At 40.5% G+C, this 24,402-nt stretch overlaps 1 protein-coding gene across 1 annotated transcript; it reads left to right on the plus strand.

The window, feature by feature from the left end:
- Positions 1–409: 409 nt before the first annotated feature.
- Positions 410–22,594, plus strand: LOC309558137 (interferon-induced very large GTPase 1-like; the record flags this gene model as incomplete). The annotated part of the gene is made up of 3 exons (XM_082261137.1): positions 410–695; positions 10,965–11,156; positions 17,919–22,594. The coding sequence occupies exons 1-3, from the start codon at positions 419–421 to the stop codon at positions 22,592–22,594; spliced, it is 5,145 nt and encodes a 1,714-aa protein (XP_082117263.1). The 5' UTR covers positions 410–418.
- Between the last annotated feature and the right edge of the window lie 1,808 nt (positions 22,595–24,402).

Below are 24,402 nucleotides of genomic sequence, written 5' to 3' on the forward strand. Positions count from 1 at the left end.
AACTGACAGGGTTTTCCTTCCTGACAATATCCTAAGCTAAAAAAAACTTGCTTTAGGCACACTTTATAAAAAAGCTCCCCAGCTTGACAGTTGTCCCAAATAAATCTTGTATTGTGTCTAATATGTGCATTTCCTTTGATCAACAGCTCATCCTAGTGGCCATAATGCAGTATTTCTGAAATACAGAAATACTGCAATCAATAAAATAACATAATATGGCCACTAGATGGCGATGCCGAGCATACACATATTAGACACAATACGGGGTTTTTAATTATGACGTCTATGTGAATGCTGAGGTATTTACACAGAATTTTTTTATTTTTTTACGAAACGACCCCCAAGTATTATTGTTGGTTCTACAGATTAGTCAGTCCTATAGATAACCAAGTTTTGTTTAACTTTCTAGTGTTCCATAATGGCCAAAGACACTTCGCAGATTATCAATGGATTCAGGAAGAAAATACCAGACTTGCCTGAAGAAGACCTGGAGGATCTCCTTAGTAACCTCAACCTTCGGTGTCACGTGGGCTCCAGAGAACGTTTCCATGTGCTGGAAGCAAAGACTTACCAGGAGAAGCTTGAAAGATTCTTGAATGGCCGAGTGAAGGAAGGGGAGGCGACTTGTGAAAAGCTAGTCAACCATTTGCAGGAGCTCTCAACCACCTTCCCAGCATTGTCTGACCTGTTCCCAGGTAAATGACTTGCAGCTCCAAAAAAAGTTAAAGCAACTGAGCCGGAAAAACCAATCAACCAATCAATCAATCAAAAAACTTCTGTAAAAGAATACACATACCGGTCCCTGTTCATAGAATCTTTACATATTGATCAATAAATCTTCTGAACAGAGCTTTTTTTTCTCAGAGAATAGGTGCAGGTACTCCCCTCCTTTCGAGTCACCCCTTGTCTCCGCCCCTACTCACCTTTAAACAGGTCCCTTGGTACCACCCCCTAGCCACCTCCCACTACCACCCCTTTTAGTAAATAAAGAACCAAGTATCATTTCTTTTGGTGCTAAGTAATTTGTATGAAATGTGTTAATTATAACAAGAAAAGCATTAAAAGAAATACCTACAGCAATTACCAACAATAGATCCCCCAGCAACAATAAATGTCCCCACTAAAACAATAGATCCACTTTAGCAACTATAGACCCCCTCCAGCAAAAAAATGTATCTCCTAGCAGCCAAAATTAACAGACCCTTCAGCAGCCAGCAACAATAGAACCCTCACTCAACAGTGGAACTCCCCCCCAGCAACAATAGACCCCCTCCCTCAACACTAGATTCCCCCCAGCAATTATAGACTATAGACATCTCACTCAACACTGGATCCCCCCTAGCAACTATAGACACCTCCCTCAATGGTAGGTCCCCCCAAGCAACTATAGAATATAGACATCTCCCTCAACAGTAGATCCCCCCTAGCAACTATAGACACCCGCTTAATTGTAGGTTCCCCCCAGCCACTATGGACACCTCCCTCAACAGTAGATCCCTCCAACAACTATAGACTATAGACATCTCCCTCAACAGTAGATCCCCCCCCTAGCAACTATAGACATCCCCCTTAATTGTAGGTTCCTCCCAGCCATTATGGACACCTCCATCAACAGTAGATCCTCAGCAACTATAGAGTGTAGACAGCTCCCTCAACAGTAGATCCCTCCAACAACTATAGACTATAGACATCTCCCTCAACAGTAGATCCCCCCTAGCAACTATAGACATCCCCCTTAATTGTAGGTTCCCCCCCAGCCATCATGGACACCTCCCTCAACAGTAGATCCTCAGCAACTATAGAGTATAGACATCTCCCTCAACAGTAGATCACCCCAACAACTATAGACATCTCCCTCAACAGTAGATCCCCCCAGCAACTATTGACTATAGACATCTCCCTCATCATAGATCTCCCAGCAACAATAAATGTCCCAACCAAAACAATAGATACACTTTAGCAACTATAGACCCCCTCCAGGAAAACATGTATCTACTAGCAGCCAAAATCAATAGACCCTTCAGCAGCAAGCAACAATAGAACCTTCACTCAACAGTGGAAACCCCCCCCCCAGCAACAACAGACCCCCTCCCTTCCTGTTTTGGCTCTGGGACAGGAAGTGAAGGGAAATCTCCCCAATTGGACACAGATGTTGCTAGATGACTATAGACTATATACATCTCCCTCAACAGTAGATCCCCCCAGAAACTATAGACTATAGACATCTCCCTCAACAATAGATCCCCAGCAACAATAAATGTCCCAACCAAAATAATAGATACACTTTAGCAACTATAGACCCCCTCCAGCATAAAATGTATCTCCTAACAGCCAAAATCAATAGACCCTTCAGCAGGCAGCAACAATAGAACCCTCACTCAACAGTAGAATTCCCCCAGCAACAATAGACCCCCTCCCTCAACAGTGGATCCCCCCAGCAATTATAGACATCTCTCTCAACAGTGGACCCCCCTAGCAACTATAGACACCTCCCTCAATGGTAGGTCCCCCCCAACAACTATAGACTATAGACATCTCCCTCAACAGTAGATCCCCCTAGCAACTATAGACATCTCCCTCAATTGTAGGTTCCCCCAGCCACTATAGACACCTCCCTCAACAGTAGATCCTCAGCAACTATAGAGTATAGACATCTCCCTCAATAGTAGATCCCCCCAACAACTATAGACTATAGACATCTCCCTCAACAGTAGATCCCTCCAGCAAATATAGACACCTAACTCAACAGTAGACCCCCCCAGCAACAATAGATGCCCCACCAGCAGCTACAGACCCTCCCAACTATAGACCCCTTCTAGTGACCATAAATACCCCAGCAGGTAGCATCAATAGATTCTCCAGCATATCCCAGCAAGCCTTGCCATTACATACATGCAGAGGTGTCAGGACTGCGTTCCCCTGCGTTCCCGCTGACAAAAAGCCCTGCTTCTGAACCAGCTTTACAATTAAAACACCTCCAGTTGTGCCTGGTGGCTGTGTCCCCTGCTGAAATCTTTGGTTTCTTCCGTGTCCCGCAGTGACGTAGGGGCTGGTGGGAGGAATCACAGAATGGGGCAGGGGGAGCAGACATCTGACAGAAGTGTTTCAATGTAAAGATGCTTCAGGTGGATTTGCTTAGCAATGGGCAATGTTTCTTTAAACAGAAACCGGGCAATTAAAGTATAACTAAAGGCAAAACTTTTTTCAATTTTGGATAGAGTGGATAGGGATTTGAACCCCTGTGAGTTTTTTCTTCCTGTCTGTGCCCCCATTAAAGAGATTCACCTTCTCTATTTGTCCTGTTTACCATTATCATTGAAAGTGAAAGCAAAAGAAAATCCCAACTTTTGTGTTGTCACTATGACAGGACTAGAGGGGAATTCTTCCAATAAGGACATTAGTTCTGGTGGCTTTCCTCTCACTTCCTGTTTTGGCTCTGGGACAGGAAGTGAAGTGAAATCTTCCCGATTGGACACAGATGTTGCTAGCTGATTATTATATTGTTTGTGATGATGATTATTAATATAATATTACTATTATACAGGATGTATATAGCGACAATAGTTTACTCATCGCTACAGTATAAAGTACAATTGCAATACATAGACATGTGCATGATGAAAAAAATTTGTTTAGTTTTGTTCAGATTCGTTAATGTAGTTATTTGGTTTCTTTAAATTCGGTTGATTTAACCACTTTAAGAAGGATTTGCCCCCTTTAAGGCCCTGCCCCTTGTCAGAACATTTATACTGCTCTGAATATAACAGTGTCTATTTATGTCAATAAGCAAAGATCTGTAAGATAGGAGAATCTCCACTTATTTTCACAAATCAATATGTAGCGAATTCTTTTTAATCGATTAATTTTTTTAAAAGCAATCTTGGTGAAAACAGTCTACAGTATGGAATATATAAAAATATTTATTCACAAGACATGTATTCACAATAAATGATCAGACTTGAGGTAACACAAAGAAATAACTTTACATAAAATACAAACTTAAAACGATAAATGCAATGTGATATTTAGCTTAATGATGAAAGTAAAAATAAAGCAAGATTATGTTTTCCCAGATGTAGTAGCATAAACCATATTTAAGTGTGCTATATAATCAGACCACAATTGTCTGCGAATTGCGCAGCCGACAGTCACTCCACTGCAGATGGAGCGAGAAAGAATAGGCCATGCAAAACGAGAGACTAATACGCCAATATGCGCTAAATCTGATATTAATAAAAATGTATAAAAACAAAAATCAGTTTTTAAAAGAAAAATCTACATATGGTTAATACGGCTGGGACTGTAATCTCGTTACCCTTTAGCATGAAATGTAAAACATGTAAGGAAGGAAATAAATGATAGTAAATAATATCAAATAACAGCAAGGTATATTTACAACACTTAAGATGGCTGCTAGCTTAAAATGGTCGTTACCAGAGTCCTTAAGATGGCTGCCTTACCAAAATGGTGGCCAGTTAGGGAGGAGTTTAGTTTGGCGTCCTTTCAAAGTTTCAGATGAACGATGGAGCAAAATGGAGTATGTATAGATGAGTATATGTATGGATGTGAGTAGCGTGTATGTTGTAAGTGTAATGAGTGTTGTCGTAATGTGTCTCTCACATCTGGGTTTCCCTTTTTATATTGTATTGAACAAAAGGGCTGTAAAATTACCATAAGTCAAACCCAGAAGGATGAACTTTATCCCCATTGGTTGGGACATCTTATTCATTAACTGATGAGGTCATTGTCACGCCTCCATTATTTTGGATATTAAAATTAAATGATGATTTCTTTATAGTTAAGAGTAATAATCATAAAAACTTGTCCATACTCTCATAATACACATATCCATCTAATATATCCATCATGTATCTAAGTAAGGATTGAATCTGGTAACACCATTTAAAAAGAATCTATTATTAATATATATTTATATATATTGGAAATGACTGTCTAAACCCAAAGACTTCACTTAGTATCAGTCACCAAAGATGGCAGTATTGTATTGCTCTTAGATTCAGTATATAGCAATATAACAAATAAACCTTATATTGACAAAGAGCCTATAATCCCAGACCTTCTAGACTAGACTTCTGGCAAGGTCAGAAAAGTTTTATGACCACTCTTACAATTTACAAAGGTTTACTGAAGCCTTTCTTGACATGCAGTGATCAGTCATCAATATCAGTTAAAGCTAGAATTTAGCAAGAATGACACCTATGATATATAAAGTTTTCCTACATATCTATGTATGTTATTCATATATATATACTTAATTCTTAATATTCTTTTATATAGACTTATAATGTATCTGTAAATCTTATTTCTAAATGAGTTTAAACACAGAATACTTGACCGGTGTTTTATGGTCCCACACACATATAAGATTACTTTGGTATAGCGTCAGCTAGACTTTATCTAAAGAAAGTCAACAGGCTATCTATTTATTTAACAGCATGTCTGTGTAAACCTTTTAAGAATCTCCTGAATAGGCATATTGCTTAGAAGGAGATTTGAACTTTCAGTGACCTTCTACAACATGGACGCCACTGCTCAAAATTTCTATATAAAACAGAATATGACATATTTCCATTTTTCTTTTATTTAATCTCCCCCAATAATCCTGACATATCCCCCCCCCTTCTTCCCAGTATTCAGGTGGACAACCTTAGAAATATCTGGGAAGAAGCTCAGGAGAAAGAAAAGAAAAAGAATGTCTTGTCCTCTTTTTATAAGAGAGTAGTTCATATTGGGGATTGTTCATAATAACTTTTAAGCAAGGCGGAGAAATGAAAAAGCAGTTCCAAGTGTAAGTTCGTAGCGACTTTGCTATTGTTAGCTATGTCACAACTGTTCCTCATAAGTCTTTTGAATTTCGATCTCCTAGTAAAGAAACTAAAATTTTCCTTGAAATCTCCATCTTCAGCTTGCAAAGTTTTGATAGATACAGAAATTAACTACTGCGATGGTATTGGCAAATACCATTCAAAACGCAGTAAAACAATGTTGATAATCAGGAATCCAAGAAATCTCTTTGAACGTTGGTTGGATAATGAATGGACTCAGCATAATCTAGAGTGTCATACTTCTAGACTGAGTTTTGCTCACATATGCAATGCACCATTCTCATATCTCCTTCAACTGACAACAGGAGGTAGTGCGATTTCTCTCAGTGGATATCCTCGGATCAAATCCACAAAGATCTCTTAAAACAAATCTTCCTCTCCATCAACAAGAATCTAGGGCGTCTCGCAGCATGAGTCCTAAAGAAGGACCCGATTTAATGAGGGGTTCCGTTCTGAGCTGGGCTCCAAGGAGTAATATGACCCATCCGATCGCCGCGTTTATGGTAAACATCATCGTCTGTACCAATCAACGACCTGGAATGGAAGGTTAATCTCCTCCTATTGGATGGAACATACAGTATGAATATATATATTCTTATCAATTGACATTTCAATGTGAGGTTGGTATCCTAAAATTTCTCAGAGTCCTCCTTTAGTCCACCGTGTGATCAGTCTTTATCTGACCACCAAGGAAGGTGAGACTATATATGCAACCTTTCCTAGGAAGACTGACTTCTGGGGCTCATTAACATGGGGATGTATTCATCGCCATGGATACCACACATTGAACAATTGTACAGTAATACAATATTTTGTTAGAATTTACCTATTGCTTGGGAGGAAAAATATAATATCTCCCCCTTTGGGGCATCAATGCAATATTTTGTAGGCAACAAAACTACCTGACATTGAGGATTCCTTCTTGGTTACCGTATACAACCTTTAACCTCTTGACTTCATTACGTCATTAGGGTATGATCCTCCTTGGTATCACCGTCATTGGTGATTTTTTCTAAATATGCCCGCTTTGAGCGACCTGTTTGAGTCAGAGGGATGAAGTGACCACTGAAAAATAGGAGGGTAGTTAGTATCTAACAACCAAGATCCCCTGGCAGGGATTTCAGGATCCTCAATACTGTGACCTGGGGATAAAATGGTGTTAGAACCTCTGCCTCCTATGCCTCCATTCAGTGTATCCCTCTGATTCCTGGCCATTTGGGCATTTAAGGATTTTGTGGCCCTTGGCTGGCCACAGGATTTGTTCCTAAAGAGGAATTATTTTGGTTCTGGGCTGCAGTGCCCTGAGTGAACCAAGTGATCATCTGATCCAACTTGGCATCTACTCTGCTGAAAACCTCTTCAGAATTGGATTGTTGGCTCTGCCTACTGCACTGCCTATGTCTCTCGGGCTCAGTCAGATTGGACAGATCCCCATCAGAACCACTTGCTCGGTTCTGGCGTGGAGTCTGGGGCTTAATGTCTCTCGATCTTCCTGAGGATTTTGGGGAACCCTAAGATGGGGCAAATCCCTATTTATTTGTGGGTGTCCCCCTCTTATTGAGGATATTGGGCATGGCGAGGGTTTCCATCCTCAGGGGTAAATTGGGCTCTTTGGGGATACTCCCTAGAGATTCTTTTAAACCTTGGGCCCTGTCCCCTTGGAGTGAAATCCTGAAGTGGCCTCTGTTACCCCCTCCTAATTGGTGGGAGGTCCAGTGTCCTTCTTGAGGTATCCGGTATAAAATCTTGCTCCTTTTTTTTTTTTTTTCAGTGTGAGTGTTGAGAAGAAAGATGCGTTTCTGCCACAATTTTGGTGACAGGCTCATGCCTTCCTTTGTATTCACCGGTCTGTTGGATGGAGTACAAATTGTCGCTCTCTTTTACCAACCATTACAGTGAACACCCCAACTTGTAGTCCTTTGCCAAACCTATTATTATGTACGTAGGCAATGCCTCAAAGCACAGGTATTTAAGTTCTGGGTGGTTGTACTCAGGCTCCTTCATTGGTAAGTGGTAGGCACTTTTAAGTACAGCCAAAAATTCAGTGGGGCTTTGGTGCTGTGTACATTTTTGGTTGGAGATAGCAGCTCTAGCAGCGTTAAGGTTATTGTATGGGCCAAATTTTAAATTACATCCCACAGGCCCAATATAGAAAGGGTGTTTTCATAGGCCTTAAGATGATCAGTAATGTCTAATGACCCTTTCTTAACAAAAATAGGGACAGTACTCTTTTTAAAAACGTATAATTCTGGAGGTGTTCGGTATCTTTTTAGGGGTGCTCATCTTTTTGCGGTGACCTTGATATGACTCATACCTATTTATGCATGGCTGCCCAATTTCTGCCCTCCTATGTTTAGAAGATGACTGGGGTAGGATGTGGACTCTCTGCCTGACTCCCCCCCTTGCCTGGGTCATAACCATCAGACTGGGAATCATATCTGGGTCTATGATTAATTATTTCATTTTAATGCAGGACTGATAAGCATTACCCTTTTGCATGGACACCATAGCCTTTTGGAACTCTCCTATTTATTTACTGATGAGTTCCTGTCCTGATTTGAACTGTTACACTTTTTTTTCCACTGCTGGTTACTCGGCAACTACATTTTTCACTGCTGGTTACTTGGCAACTTTTGCTAGAAAACATTTTTCCTTGCTCAAAACTTCCTAATTCTTGCATTAATCGTTTACATTTCTCTTTCAAATGGTTGCTTTCATTAAAGCTTTCTTGATAAGACTTCTGCCACAGTTCTACTTAATTCTGCAGTTTCTCGCTACATTCTCTTAACTGATGTGTCCCAATAGAGGTCACTTTCACCTGCTCAAGGAGGTTCCTTATCTCACTCTCATTTATTTGGAGTGGACATTGGAACTTTACTAAATTCCTTTTCTGCTGAGCCTTCTGGTTCAGTTCCTCACAGAGCTACAATAAGATTGACCATGACTCTAAAAGTATGTGATCACGCTTCCTGGCGTCTTTGGTGTTAGAGAAGCTATTGGTGAGTTCATACATCAGGTTTTCCTCTACCCATGTCAGGTGCCCATATTTGGCCCGACTTCTGAGGAATTTGATATGACTCCAACCAGCCTTTACATATTTCACCTTTTCAGACTCAGAGAGGTGTTTCCACATATTCTAGATCTGTGCCGAATCTACTTAGGCTGTGGTATTACCACTAGGGACTGACACCTTGCCAGAGTTGGCAACGTGAACCTTACCTTCTGTAGACATTTTTAGGGCGTTTCTATCAAATTCACAATTAATAAAAAAAAAAATTTAAAATTTTTTTTTTTTTTTTTGCAAAGTTATTAATTATGTCACCATGATCAAAATTATGATTGGCATATGTTAGAAATTAATGATATCTTGCTGGGGCCTCCATTATGTCAGAATATTTATACTGCTCTGAATATAACAGTGTCTACATATGTCAATAAGCAAAGATCTGTAAGGTAGGAGAATCTCAACTTATTTCCACAAATCAATATGTAGCGAATTCTTTTTAATCAATAAATTTATTTTTAAAAGCATATACCAATCTTAGTGAAAACAGTCTACAGTATGGAATATATAAGAATATTTATTAACAAGACATGTATTCACAATAAATGATCAGACTTGAGATGACACAAAAAGATAACTTTACATAAAACACAAACTTAAAACGATAAATGCAATGTGATATTTAGCTCAATGATGAAAGTAAAAATAAAGCAAGATTACGTTTTCCCAGATGTAGTAGCATAAACCATATTTAAGTGTGCTATATAATCCGACCACAATTGTCTGCGAATTGCGAAGCCGACAGTCACTCCACTGCAGATGGAGCGAGAATAGGCCATGCAAAACGAGAGACTAATACACCAATATGCGCTAAATCTGATATTAATAAAAATGTATAAAAACAAAAATCAGTTTTTAAAGAAAAATCTACATATGGTGAATACGGCTGGGACTGTAATCTCGTTACCCTTTAGCATGAAATGTAAAACATGTAAGGAAGGAAATAAATGATAATAAATAATATCAAATAACAGCAAGGTATATTTACCACACTTAAGATGGCTGCTAGCTTAAAATGGTCGTTACCAGAGTCCTTAAGATGGCTGCCTTCCCAAAATGGTGGCCAGTTAGGGAGGAATTTCGTTTGGCGTCATTCAAAGTTTCAGATGAATGATGGAGCAATGGTGGTGGCAGCATCATGGTTTGGACCTTCTTTTCTTCAGCAGGGACAGGGAAGATGGTTAAAATTGATGGGAAGATGGATGGAGCCAAATACAGGACCATTCTGGAAGAAAACCTGATGGAGTCTGCAAAAGACCTGAGACTGGGACGGAGATTTGTCTTCCAACAAGACAATGATCCAAAACATAAAGCAAAATCTACAATGGAATGGTTCACAAATAAACATGTGTTTGAATGGCCAAGTCAAAGTCCAGACCTGAATCCAATCGCGAATCTGTGGAAATAACTTAAAACTGCTGTTCACAAACGCTCTCCATCCAACCTCACTGAGCTCGAGCTGTTTTGCAAGGAGGAATGGGCAAAAATTTCAGTCTCCTGATGTGCAAAACCGATAGCGACATACCCCAAGCGACTTACAGCTGTAATCGCAGCAAAAGTAGATGCTACAAAGTATTAACTTAAGGGGGCTGAATAATTTTGCACGCCCAATTTTTCAGTTTTTTATTTGTTAAAAAAGTTTGAAATATCCAATAAATTTCGTTCCACTTCATGATTGTGTCCCACTTGTTGTTGATTCTTCAAAAAAAATTAGCTTTATATCTTTATGTTTGAAGCCTGAAATGTGGCAAAAGGTCGAAAAGTTCAAGGGGGCCGAATACTTTCGCAATGCACTGTATATATATATATATATATATATATATATATATATATATATATATATATATAGTATATTACAATGACTTTATAATTACAAATTGCTGTATAGATATATACATTATACGTGTATATGCAATTTTACATTTTTCAAAAAGAATTTAAAACAGTTCTGTTTTACACTTTGCAAATAATGAAAAAAAAAAGTTGGTAATATAATAAATGGACTGTCTATAGAAAATCAAATCTGATGACTTTTTTTTTTTTTTTTTACTTAGGGTCAGCCCCCGTGAATATTCGCCCTTGTGTTCCACCAAAACCGAAAAAATCTCTGACCCCTCCTAGGGAACCAAGGCCAAGGGAACCAAGGCTCAGAAGGCAGCCATCACAGAGAGTCTCCTGTCCTGGTGTGATCACCGGGGGGAACACTCCCATAGAGTCGGCAAAGATGGCAGATCCTCATGACATGGGTAAGAAATGTGAACCTCTGGCTTTTTAATGACTATAAATATTTATCATGTAAACATTGCATCCGTTTGTTTTTTCAAATAAAATAATACATAGAGTAAATCTAGCAGTCTTCTGGCTGGTCATGTCATCCAGCATCTGCACTGCACAGTTGTTGCTCCTGCAATGAATGGGCGCATATAATAAGTTTGATCAGTTAAAGCGGAGTTCTGGGCACAGAATCGTTTTTGTATAATTCACTGCATGGTCCTCCTTACCCTTTGCTGAGCCTGAATTGGATATTCCCGTTTTTTTTTTTTCCCCTTACCTGTTTAGAGAGCATTATATACTCACCTTTCCATCGACTTCCTCCCTCCAGAGCCGCGGCTCTCCCCGTCACTTCCGGTCCCGCAATGCGTCCTGGGAGCTCTTACTCGGCGCTCCCAAGATGCACTGTGCAGTCACGTAGGCGGCCGGCCGCTCTTATCGCGCGATTTCCTCTAACATTGCCGGTACCCCCTCAGATTGCTATACCCTCGTCACTTCCGCCTGGGTGCGCATGCGCACAAGGCATTCTGGAGGTCCGCTGAGAAGAGTTCTTACAGGGGGCGGAAGAGTTCTTACAGGGGGCGGGGCGGGAGGCGGTAGATGCAAATATCATCTAGTTCTTACAGGGGCGGGGAGGATTAGTAGACATCGAGATCTTATTATTATTATTTTATTATTTAGTATGCAGTACCGAAGGAATATGTGTGTATATATATATATTTTTTTTAATACTAATATTCATTATTTTATTATTATTATTTTGTTACTTAGTATGCAGTACCGAAGGAATATGTGTGTATATATAATTTTTTTTTTTAATAGTAATATTCATTATTTATTATTATTTTATTATTTAGTATACAGCGGTACCGAAGGAACTACTTTTAAATACATTTATTACACGGCCGCAAGTCTCCTAATCCTCCTTGCCCCGCCCCCTGTAAGATCTCGATGTCTACTAATCCTCCCCGCCCCCTGTAAGAACTAGATGATATTTGCATCTACCGCCTCCCACCCCGCCCCCTGTAAGAACTCTTCCGCCCCCTGTAAGAACTCTTCTCAGCGGACCTCCAGAATGCCTTGTGCGCATGCACACCCAGGCGGAAGTGACGAGGGTATAGCAATCTGAGGGGGTATAGCATTCTGTCACAACACCGTCCCTACGGAAACCAGTACTATGCCGATCGCATAGTACTGGGCATACGTGAGATTTCGCGCTCGACTCACAGGCCTACGCCCACTCGAATGAGGAAGAAGGGAAGACCTTTCCCCACAATGGACTCGGCGATCCACAAGAAAGATGGCGGCGCTCGTCCAAAATTTTATAAAGTAAGATTTCATACTTGCAAAAAGATTATTCCAGTCTAAGAAACAGGATTAGCGGATATATGGTGGTGTAAGGGTCACTGTTTGGGGGACATTAAAATAAAAAAAACTATTCTGTGCCCGGAACTCTGCTTTAAGCAGTACCATGAGTTCTAGCCAGCATCCAGGGGTCAATTTCACTGAACATGCATGGCCATGTGGCCATATTGGGGTCAATGGTGTCACCAGCATCCCTGTACCTTTGGAAATTCAGCAGAATTCAAAGACTGCAGCTAACTTGGCCACTGGCCTGGTATCGTGTGACAGTTTCCGTGGGTTCAAACCTTAGCTTATCCTTACCTTCCATGTCAGTGCCAGGCTGAAGATGAGTGTTGCAGAGATACACGAGCAAAACAACTGTACCTTACAACTTGCACCTAGCTGTGGATTGGAACAAATGAGACATGTAGGGTTTTTTTTGGCAAAATATGCCCTAAAAGTATGTCCACAAGTGAGCATGAGGTCCTAAACCTGAACTGCAAACAAATAGGAAGACACAGATTAAGTGGTTCTAAAGGCTGAAGGTTGTCTCTGCATTCATGTAAATGTAGCACTACTCCAGTGGGAGCTGCTGGTTATGGATTCCCCTGGGTTACCCATAGCAACAACTTGACAATAAATTATGTGCAAAGTACTTGGCTCAGTCAGGAAACAGTCTAGGAGTTTTAATTTTTGTGGTTTTATTTGAGAACCTGGATAGGAGAAGGGATGAGTGGGATACTCCAACTTGAATAACTATGCACAATTTGCTGGGACATCTAAGTATAGCTGAGTGCGGCAAGGCCACTGCTTCACCTTGCCGCTGCAGTAAAGGATAACTTAATGAACTGTATTACTCTGTGAATCGCTCTTCAGGGCCCTACTTGTCACCCCCTTTATCCCTATTCTTCAGGGTTCTACACGGCACCCCCTTTACTGTAACTCTCTCTCTGTGAGCTGGCTCCCTGATCCCCTGACTTCATTGGAGTGGTCCCCCTTCCTGGGCAGACCCTTTGGCAAATCTCCTGGTACTCACGGACACTGTTTTTCCCGAGAGACTCTGCCAGCAGCTCCGCTATCAGCTCCATTGGATCTTCTGAAGCTCAGCTCCACACCTGGTTCACTAGGCCGACCGCCTAAGACCACTTTCCTCATACACAGCAGGAGGAGAGGCAGCCATCAGCCTCCTCCTGGGACTCTGCTCCCCGCCAAAGATGCCCTGTCACATGTCCCCTCAGCTTTTATGAGCAATCCCAGGATGCACTGCAAGAATGCCTCCCCCTGGGACTCCCATAAAAGCTAATATGTCACTGGCTGTGTTTCCTCCACTGTCAAATGAGCTCCCTCATTGGATCCAGTATGGGACACTCCCTCAGACCCAGTGAATCACACCTGGAAACATGTGACAGGCAACCTAATAGATCAGCTCCCCTGATAAGCAGAAGGAGCAATATATGCTTTTACCTAGCACCTACCTAGGAGGGTGCTACAAAAAAACCTTCAGTATGCAGCTTTCGCCCGAGCACCTCCTTATACTTACCTGAGCTGATCTTAATCCAGCAATATGCACTAGAGCAGAGGCTCTCTCTCTCTCTCTCTCCTTATTGGCTCAGACAAAGCAGCCATTGGCTCCTGATGCAGTCAATCACAACCAATGGAGGGGGGGGGTGGAGCTGAGCCAGCTCGCGAGTGAGCACACACAAGTGCCCCCATAGCAAGCAGCTTGCTATGGGGGCATTCGGCGGTGAGGAGGAGCCAGGAAAACTGGTGGGGGACCCAAGAAGAAGAGCATCAGGGCTACTCTGTGCAAAACTGTTGCACAGAGCAGGTAAGTTATAACATGATTGTTCATTTTTTTTAATCTGAACGTTTACAATCACTTTACTACTTGCCACCAAATCACATACCTGGTACGTCATTTGACTTGAAGTGGTTGTACCAGGATGATGTCTGCACCTACGGTACCATTTTTTAGAGCCAAGGGTTGGCTCCCTTGTAATAACAACCGGAGCAGCTAATCAGCTGCACGGTTGTTATTACAAGCAGCAGGGGGGACTCCCCCCATCCCGTTGCCTTCCACGGCTCGCTCAGGCACTACCGTCCCACCGCTGGCACGTCTGCAGGGTATTCAGAGACCCGAAGAAAGCCGGGATCTACATTGATTGGGCCACCGCTATGGTAACCCGGAAGCAATGAAATTACATTCATTACTGATTTCTTTTTATGAGGAGGTAAGTAAAACCTTGGACAGAGGGGTGGCTGTGGATGTAGTATACTTGGATTTTCCAAGAGTGTTTGACACAGTTCCCCACACATGGCTAATGTGTAAGGTAAAGTCTACTGGCTTGGAAAGATTGGTTTGTAATTGGATAGAAAATTGGCTAAAAGATAGAATTCAGAGAGTAGTGGTTAATGATTCTTACTCTGAATGGTCTAAGATTATCAGTGGTGTACCCCAAGGTTCAGTGTTGGGACCCTTACTTTTTAATATCTTTATAAATGATAGGGGTCTGGGATTAAAAGTACAATTTCAGTCTTTGCAGATGACACCAATTTTGCAGTGGAATAACTTCTTTACAGGATATCTCCAACTTACAAGCTGACCTCAATGCACTGTTTCATTGGCAACTATGTGGCAAATGAGGTTTAATGTTGATAAATGTAAAGTTATGCACTTAGGAGCTAAGAATATGCATGCATTATACATACTAGGGGGAGTAGAACTGGGGGAATCCATAGCGGAGAAGGATCTGGGTGTTCTGGTAGATCATAAGCTTAATAATAGCATGCAATGCCAAGCTGCTGTTTCCAAAGCAAGCAAAGTCCTTTCTTGTATTAACAGAGGAATGGACTCCAGAGAGAGAGATATAATTTTGCCCCTGTACAGATCATTAGTAAGACCTCATCTGGAATATGCAGTTCAGTTTTGGACAGCAGTTCTTAAAAAGGATATCGGGGAACTGGAGAAAGTGTAGAGAAGGGCAACCAAACTGATAAGAGGCATGGGGGAGCTCAGCTATGTGAAAAGATTAGAGGAACTGAATTGATTCTCTCTTGAGAAGAGGAGATAGGGGGGATATGATCAACATATATAAATACATAAGGGGTTCATATAGTGAACTTGTTGTTGAGTTGTTCACTTTAAGGTCAACACAGAGGAAAAGGGGGCACTCTTTACGTCTAGAGGAAAACAGATTTTGTCTCCAAATACGGAAAAGGTTTCTTCACCGTTAAGAGCTGTGAAAATGTGGAATAGACTCCCTCCAGAGATGGTTCTGGCTATTTCACTAGATTGCTTTAAAAAAGGTCTGGATTATTTTCTGGGTGTACTTAATATACAGTAAGTGGGTACTAACATTTTTTTTAGGTAAAGTTGATCCAGGGAATATCTGATTGCCTCTCAGGGGATCAGGAAGGAATTTTTTTCCCTGCTGTAGCAAATTGGATCATGCTTTGCTGGGTTTTTTCTACTTCCTCTGGATCAACTGCAGGTATAGGATTGTGTATATGGGATTGTATGGTTGAGTTTTCAATACTGTTTTTTTTTTTGGTTGAACCAGATGGGCTTGTGTCTTTTTTCAACCTGACTAACTATGTAACTATGTGACATCACTTCCGGGTTACCAGTATCTTAACAGCGCCATTTTTTGAAAATTGAAAGTATTCAAAAACACAGATCTTGGTGTTTTGAATGCCTTAAAAAATGCAAAGGAGGGATTTGGGGTCTTATAGACCCCAGATCCATCCATAAGGAGTACCTGTCACATGCCTACTGCTGTCACAAGGATGTTTACATTCCTTGTGACAGCAATAAAAGTAATAAAAAATGTTTTTTTTAAGCAACAGTGTAAAAAATAAATACATAGATAAATGAATATTTAAAAATTTTTTTTAACATGCTCCCGCCCCCTGTGCTAGCGCAGAAAGGCAAAAGCATGCGTCGGTCTCACACACGCGCAAACCGCGATCGTCCAACACATGTGGGGTATCGCAGCAAATGTGGGATCATGGGCAGTAATTCTAGCACTAGACCTCCTCTGTAAATCTAAAGCAGTAACCTGAAAAGACTTTTAAGTCCTTGCCTATGGATAGTAAAATATACTTTATTTGTCACTGTTGTGCGGGTGTGCGCAATTTTAAACATGACATGTTTGGTATCTATTTACTCGGCGTGACATCATTTTTTATATTTTACAAAAAAATCGGTTATGTATTGTGCTTTTTTGCATAAAAAATTTGAAAAGTGTATTTAAAAAAAAATAAAAAAGTGTTTGAAAAGCCCCTGTTCGAAGGTGACATAAAAAAAATTGCAAAACTCACCAATTTTTTTCTCTTTTTCAGTTGCTCTGTTGCTGTAGAGAAATATTGCTATATATTTGCTTATATCAGTTGCTTAGTCTATAGTACAATGCTCAGCATTGGTTAAAGTGGTTCTAAAGGTTGAAGTCTTCTTACCCCATTGGCTCTCACTGCTCTTAATCACAGCCAGTGAGCCAATGAGGAGAGAGCAGTGAGGGGGCGAGCCGTGGTTCTATGTGTCTTAAGGACACATAGAGCAGCGGCTTGAGAGTGAGCACGCAGCAATGCCGCAAGGTAGAGAGGCAGAACAGTAATCTGCCAATGTAAACAAGGCAGATCGCTGTTCCACAGGAGGGAAGGCATGGACTCTGTGTCTCTGCAAAGCAGGGACTAGGATCCATGTCTTTCCCTAGTAAAAGCACCTCCCACCATTTAGAAAAACACTGGTTAGGTACACAGTTACCCCTTTGATTTCCCCCTGTTGTTAACCCCTTCCCAGCTAGTGTCATTATTACAGTGACAGTGCATATTTTTTTAGCACTGATCACTGTATTCGTGTCACTGGTCCCCAAAAAGTGTCAAAAGTGTCAGTTATTGTCCAAATGTCTGCCGCAATATCACACTCCCGCTATAAATTGCTGATCGCCGCCATTAATAGTAAAAAGAAAAATATTATTAAATAAAACTATAACTTTTGCAAAAACCAATCAATACATTCTTATTGGGGTTTTTATTTTTACCAAAAATATGTTGAAAAATACATATTGGCCCAAATTTTTGAAGAAATTAGATTTTTTACATTTTTTTACAGGGTATTTTGTTTTTTCCAAATTGCTGTGTTTTTTTTTTTTTTTTTTATAGCGCAAACAATAAAAAAATGCAGAGATGATCAAATACCTCCAAAAGAAAGCTCTCTTTGTAGGAAAAAAAAAGGCATACGTTTTATTTGGTTACAGCTTTGCATGACTGCGCAATTGTCAGTTAAAATAACACAGTGCCGAATCGCAAAAAATGGCCTGGTGATAAAGGGAGGGTAAATATTCCAGAGGTCAATTGGTTAGGCATCTAATAATAATTATTTCTTCTTTTTCCAGATCCTCCAGACACTAATGGAATTTTTGATAAGATTCTCTGCTGGTTGGGAATGGAAAAGTACAAGAAGTCGAAGATGACTGTCAGTAAAATTCTAACAATCGGATGTGAGTGTCTGGAAAACATCGAACTTCGTTCTAAAAAAGAGTCTCCATGGTATTTCTTAAGAAAGCTTATGTCGCTAGATGTGAATGCGCGGAGAGTACATATAGAGGAATCAGAAGTGGATCTGAGCATAGACTTTACAAATCCATCATCTGAAAGTACAGACCTAGACCATTCGGGAGATGTCCATCCCCTAGATGTCCTTTGCATTCTTCTGCATTGCTCAGACAGCTTTTTACAACAGGAGATTGTGACAAAACTGTCTATGTGTCAGTTTGCTGTACCACTGCTTCTCCCAGCTTGTAAAGGTTCGGAATGCACCTTCATGTTATGGGCATTGAGGGACATTGTTAAAAAATGGAAACCCCATTCACTAGAAGATATGAATGGATTTAGGGAAGACAATGTGGTGAATATCCAGATGCCATTTTTTTCTTTTGTGAGGCTGGAAAATTGCAGTTTATCCAAATCTGCCATCCTGAACCAAATTCTAACACCACCCCAGCAGTATCATAATTTCTTCATACACCGGGACATGGAAGGTGGATACGTTAAAAAAAAACTCTCCAATGGCTTAGTAGAAATGTCTTGGTATTTGCCTGTTGGTCAAAGAAACTCAGACATTTTTCCAGAGCCCATTGCAGTTACAAACCTACATGGCAAAATCTCTTCTTATTGGACACAGTTCAGCTTCCTAACCCAGATATCGTCTGCAGTTTTTATATTTGCAGACAGTGTTAGTGAGATGGAGTTCACGCAGTTGTCCAAGCTCGGAGGTGCCAACACAAAATATTTTTTTGTTTCCCAAAACCTGGAAATAAATGACTGTATGTTACAGTTATTGAAGTCAGCATTAAAAATGGATGCCAGGCATTTAATAGAAAAGAAGAATAAGAATGATGCAGATTTGGTTAGACGCATACAGAACATAATGAAAGAGGTCATTGACAAGCCCACCATGCAGGTCACCTTGGAGAAGATGGCAGAGACCGCTTGTGAACTTGGAATCCATGTAGATGAGCTCTCCAAAGAATGTCAGTCAGCCAAAGAGAAAGCATTAAAAATAACTAAAAGAATTTATGACGTAGCAGGGTATAAAGAAGAAACAATGAAGCTACAGGGGGATCTGTGTAAAGAACTGGCCAGAACAAGAACAGAAATATGTAGAATGAGACGACAAGGGGACGAAAATTCCCAACACTACAGGGAAAAACTTGAAAATACAAGGACAGAATTAATTAGACGGCAGTATGGGCATACTCCATCTGCAGGCATTGTTGCCTTCATAGAGTCGATATCAGGGAAGAATCGCTTAGAGCGATGCTATTTTATGAAATGGATGAAGATTTTCCTTGATTCAATTGCTAGAACCAACCTATTAAAATTAAAGAACCAGTACAAAGCCAAAGACAGCTCAGCTATAGCAGAAATTGAACAGATAGACCTAATTATGTCCAAGAGCTCTCTTGGTGTCGAGCACTTCATACGTGAGTTGGGTCAGTTTTATGATGCCGAATGCAATCTTTTGAAAAATAACAAGATTCAAAATGAGGAACGGAAATTTAACAAGCTCCCAGAAATTGTGGCAGAGCTTTTACTGGATGGCTTGCCACTGGAACTGATTGATGGAGATGCCTCATGTATACCACTGGAGTGGATAACAAATGTTTTGAGTGAGCTAGATAAGAGAACAGGAGGCCAATGCCGAATTAGAGTTATAACTGTCCTGGGGGTACAAAGCACAGGGAAATCTACCCTTCTGAATACCATGTTTGGCTTGCAGTTCCCAGTGGCCAGTGGGCGATGTACAAGAGGAGCCTTCATGACACTTCTTAAAGTTGAAGAGAACTTTCAGCAGGAGCTAGGCTGTTCTTTCATTTTAGTACTTGACACAGAAGGTTTAAGAGCTCCGGAGATGTCTTCCTTGGATGGATCTAACCAACGTGACAATGAATTTGCAACCCTAGTGGTTGGTTTGAGTGACATTACGATTATAAACTTTTCCATGGAACATGCAGCAGAAATGCAGGATATTTTACAGATTGTAGTCCATGCATTTCTAAGGATGGATACTATTGGCAAGAAACCCAAATACTACTTCCTACATCAGAATGTCGCAGATGTTGCTGCTAGTGAGAAATGCTTAAGAGATAGAAAGAAGATTATGGAGGATCTTGATAAAATGACAAGGACTGCAGCAAAGATGGAAAAAAAGAACGGGGTCATGTTTTTTTCTGATATTCTGGATGCTGACCATGAGAACCATAGCTGGTACATTCCTGGTCTCTGGCATGGTGTTCCACCAATGTCCTCTGTAAGTACAGGTTACAGTGAAAAGGTTTATGAATTTAAAAAATACCTGCTACATGTCATGAAAACATCTAAAAGACAGGCCCAAAGCTGGAGCGAGTTTTCTAAATGGATAAGAAGCTTGTGGGAGGCCGTGCAATATGAAAACTTTATCTTCAATTTCAGAAACAGCCTGGTGGCAGATGCCTATGATCAACTACACGTTAAGTATAATGAGCTGAAATGGAACTTCAGCAAAGTCATGTTTAAATGGATGCAGGAGACAGAAAACATAATCCGGAATCAACCAAATTCACAGAATGAGCCAAGCGCAGATCTAACTAATAATATGTACGAGATACTACAGAGAGAGGAGAACATCATACGGGAAGCTTTAGAAAGGTATTTTGACGGTGGATCTGAAAATGCCCATCTGCTAGAAAGATACAGAGAAGAATTTTTCAGGAGCGTAAGCTCTCTAAGGAAACAACTTGAAGATGATGTAAAGCAGAGATTAAATGAATATTGCCAAATTCAGAGAGGGAAGGCTGTGATTCAAACATATCAGAATTCATTTATGGAAGTTATTGAAAAGAAAGCCGCAAGCAAATATCAAACCCTCAAAAACTGTGAAGACTTGCTTAGTCACGATGAAGAGTTTGAGAAAATATGGAATGAAACATTTATGGAAATAAAACTGATTAGCCTGCATACACGCAACATTGATCAAGAAATCCTACACCAACTTAGAACGGACATGAGGCACAGCGTAGGAACCGTGACTATGAAGTTGCACAATATACACAACTTGAAAGATTATGAAAAGAAATGCTTTGCAGCTCAGCCAGAGCACTTTGACGCAAGTTGGTACAACGCAGCCTCTAAAACAATCTCAAACAAATATCCTGATAATCGCCAGGTTCAAATGAATAAGTATGTGAATGCAGTGCTGCTCAAGTACAAATTGCACGTCATTGCTAAAATGAACACAAAAGAGGATTACCATGACACCTATTGCCAAGAACTCCTAAATATGGTAAACAAAGAACTCCAAGGAAGTGCTGCTCAGAAACTCCATATATCACCTAAGTTTGAGTTAGACTTGAAACTTCATGTCTTGGGGAGAGCGGCTCCCATGTTCCAGAAGATGCACGAGAACTTCATTCAAGAAAATGACCCGAGAATCAGCTTGGAGAAGTTAAAACCTCAGTATCTCGCGACCTTTAGGAATATATTCCTTGAGAAAGATCAATGTAAAAAGAGGGCAGAGGACTTTTGCCATTCTTGCCTGAAACCAGCGATAGTGGAATTTATCTATAAAAACCTTGGGAGAGAAATTGTAGATGACATTTTGCTCAGCGAACACTCCAAGGAATACAGTAGTCGGATGTTCTTCCAGTTCAAACTGCTTAAAAATTTGTTGGAATTAAACGACTTTGACCAATATATGATATATATCAATGATTATGAAGTGTTTGTGAAGAACATACTTCAAGCACATATAGTAGACAAGTATGAGAAACCTGGCAGCCTTAAAAATTTACATGAAAAAATTATTCATAAAATCACGCATGTGGTCAACAATGCTTTGAAAGATCCAACCGTACAAGAAAGTCCAAATGTCTCTTCCTTTTTGAAAATGTTTTGTAAGCTTTTGCAAAAAGAATTAGTCATTCCAAGGAATGCTATGAACGTGATTTTATTCCAGAACAATGACAAGGCCCAGCAATTTTCTGAATACATTCAATCCTCTTTCTCTAAACAGGTGGATGAGATTTTAATAGAGATGAATTCTCTAGACATTGACTATGTGCTTTCCATGGTCACTCTGAATCCGCGGGATCAGCTGTTTAAGAGAATTTTTGGATGTGGCAAGCTATGTCCATTCTGTAAAGTCCCTTGTGAAGCTGGAGGACATGACCACACGGAGCATTTTGCATCAGTGCACCGACCTCAGGGGCTTGCAGGATACAAAGACCTTGCAACAAATGTCCTATGTAACTCCATATGCTCCACCGATGTGGTAGGAAATGGATGCTTCAGAAATTCGTACACACAATGGGTCCCTGAGCGTTACAAAGAATACCGTAAGTTCTACCCAGACTGGGTCATTCAATCTGACCCAGGCATCAATGCCTCTGATTACTGGAAGTTTATCTTAAAAGAATTTAATGACCAGTTTGCAGAAGAAATTGATGCAATACCAGCCCAGATCCCAATCAACTGGAGAAAGATAACAAAAGAGCAAGCAATGAAAAGTCTAAGGGATTCATTTAATCTTTAGCCCATTAATGCTGCCTACCAACCACCCGTTAAGTAAGTGGACCCAGTCAAAGCTTCTGCTCTGAAGCCAACAGAACGGGCTCTTGATCATTAAAGCCCACTTATAGGCTCTCCTAGGCATTTAGGGGCACTTAATGGACTGCTCCCCGTGAAAGCCACTGTAATGTTAGCTTTGTGATAAATCTGATGCTTTAAACCATGGGTGTCCAACCTTTTGGCTTCTCTGGGCCACATTGAGTGTAGAGAAATTTTCTCGGGCCGCATATAAAATATATACTATAGTTAAGGTATATAAATAATAAAATGCCGCCACGCCCTTCCCGCCCTGCTGCGGCAGCCTCTGCCTACCGTTAGTTGGAAGCCACTGTGGCCATGCCCCCAACCCGACTTCCTTCCTCCCCAGCAAAAAAAAAATTGTCAGGGGGCAGTGGGCTGCATTGCCTGGGGTTCTGGGCTGCATGTGGCCCCCAGGCCGCAGGTTGGACATGCCTGCTTTAAACCATAACAGAGGAATGATATATACGTTGGCAACAATATTCTTTATCCAGTTTGTAGCAATGTGTCTTATTAAAAAAAAGTTCAAAATGTGTGTAAAATAGAACCAAGGGTAAAAGTTTTTTTTTTTTTCCATTGGGGGAGGGGGCGGGGGGTTTATAAATCTGTCATTTTTTTCTGTATATGTGTCCCATTGAGGAAATTTCTCTTCACTTCCTATCCCATAGCCACAGCATAGTTAGGAAATCCCCAGTTGTCACCAGAACTAGTGTCCTCAAATTTCCTCTCTACTCCTGTTCTGGTGACAATCCAAGATTTGTGATTTTCTTTCACTCTCAATGATAATGGTCATCATAAGAAATAGAGAGGATAAATCTCCCTATAGGAAGAACAGACAGCAATAAAGACCTGAAACAGGAGAGCGGCGCTGACTTAGTGTAGCAGATTATTTAATTAATTCATGGTAACATAAAAACGAATTTCAAGGTAAGGGTATATCATTGTAGTAAGGATGACAGTTCATCTGCTTCCTTCCTAATGGGTGCAGCGCGGAGTAGGAGCAGTCTGGTGGGGCGGCTGGTTGTAGGCAGCTGTAGCCTGCAGTTTGGCGGCGGTGTGAGACTCGTGGCTGTGTTCCGGCTTCCGGGCCGATGATATCACATCCAGTTAGGAGGAAAAGCAGGAAGTGCATGCGTTCAGAGCATCCATGATCCTTCGTCTGGCTGTGCAGGGGCCATCTTTGGACAGGGAATATATACCTTGTTATGTGAACAATGGGCGGGATGGGGCGCGACCCAGTAGGCGGGCCAGGATACATTTAAATGATAAAATCTATAGTGGCATCAGTCTTTTAGGTCAAAAAATAAAAATAAAAAGAGTGGGATGGAGACAAGTGTACATAGAGTATGGCGAATGAGGTAGGTATAGAAAACAATAGTAATTATAGAAAATACAACCATTAAAAGTAAAAATGAAAGTAAAAATAAAACCATTGAAAATAAGAAAATAATAATAAAAAATATTTATAAAAAAATAACAGATTAGGATTAGAAAAACAAAAATGAAAATGAAGACCTGACAGGGGTCCTAATCCCTCTCCATACCATCCAAAACTAAAAACAAAGTTTTGCCTTTAGTTATACTTTTAAAGGGAATGTATAATGTTACAGTAAGCTGTAAGCTGTATGTTTGATGCAAATAAATTATAAATGTATAAATGTTTAAAAAAATGTTTCTATGTATAGTTTGTGAGTTATACTAATGTGGACACCTGACCATCACACCTATATCAGCTGGACCTCTCATTTTGAAAAC

This window comes from Pelophylax lessonae (genome assembly GCF_965119305.1).
Source record: "Pelophylax lessonae genome assembly, chromosome: 6".
NCBI classification, from domain to species: Eukaryota; Metazoa; Chordata; class Amphibia; order Anura; family Ranidae; genus Pelophylax; species Pelophylax lessonae.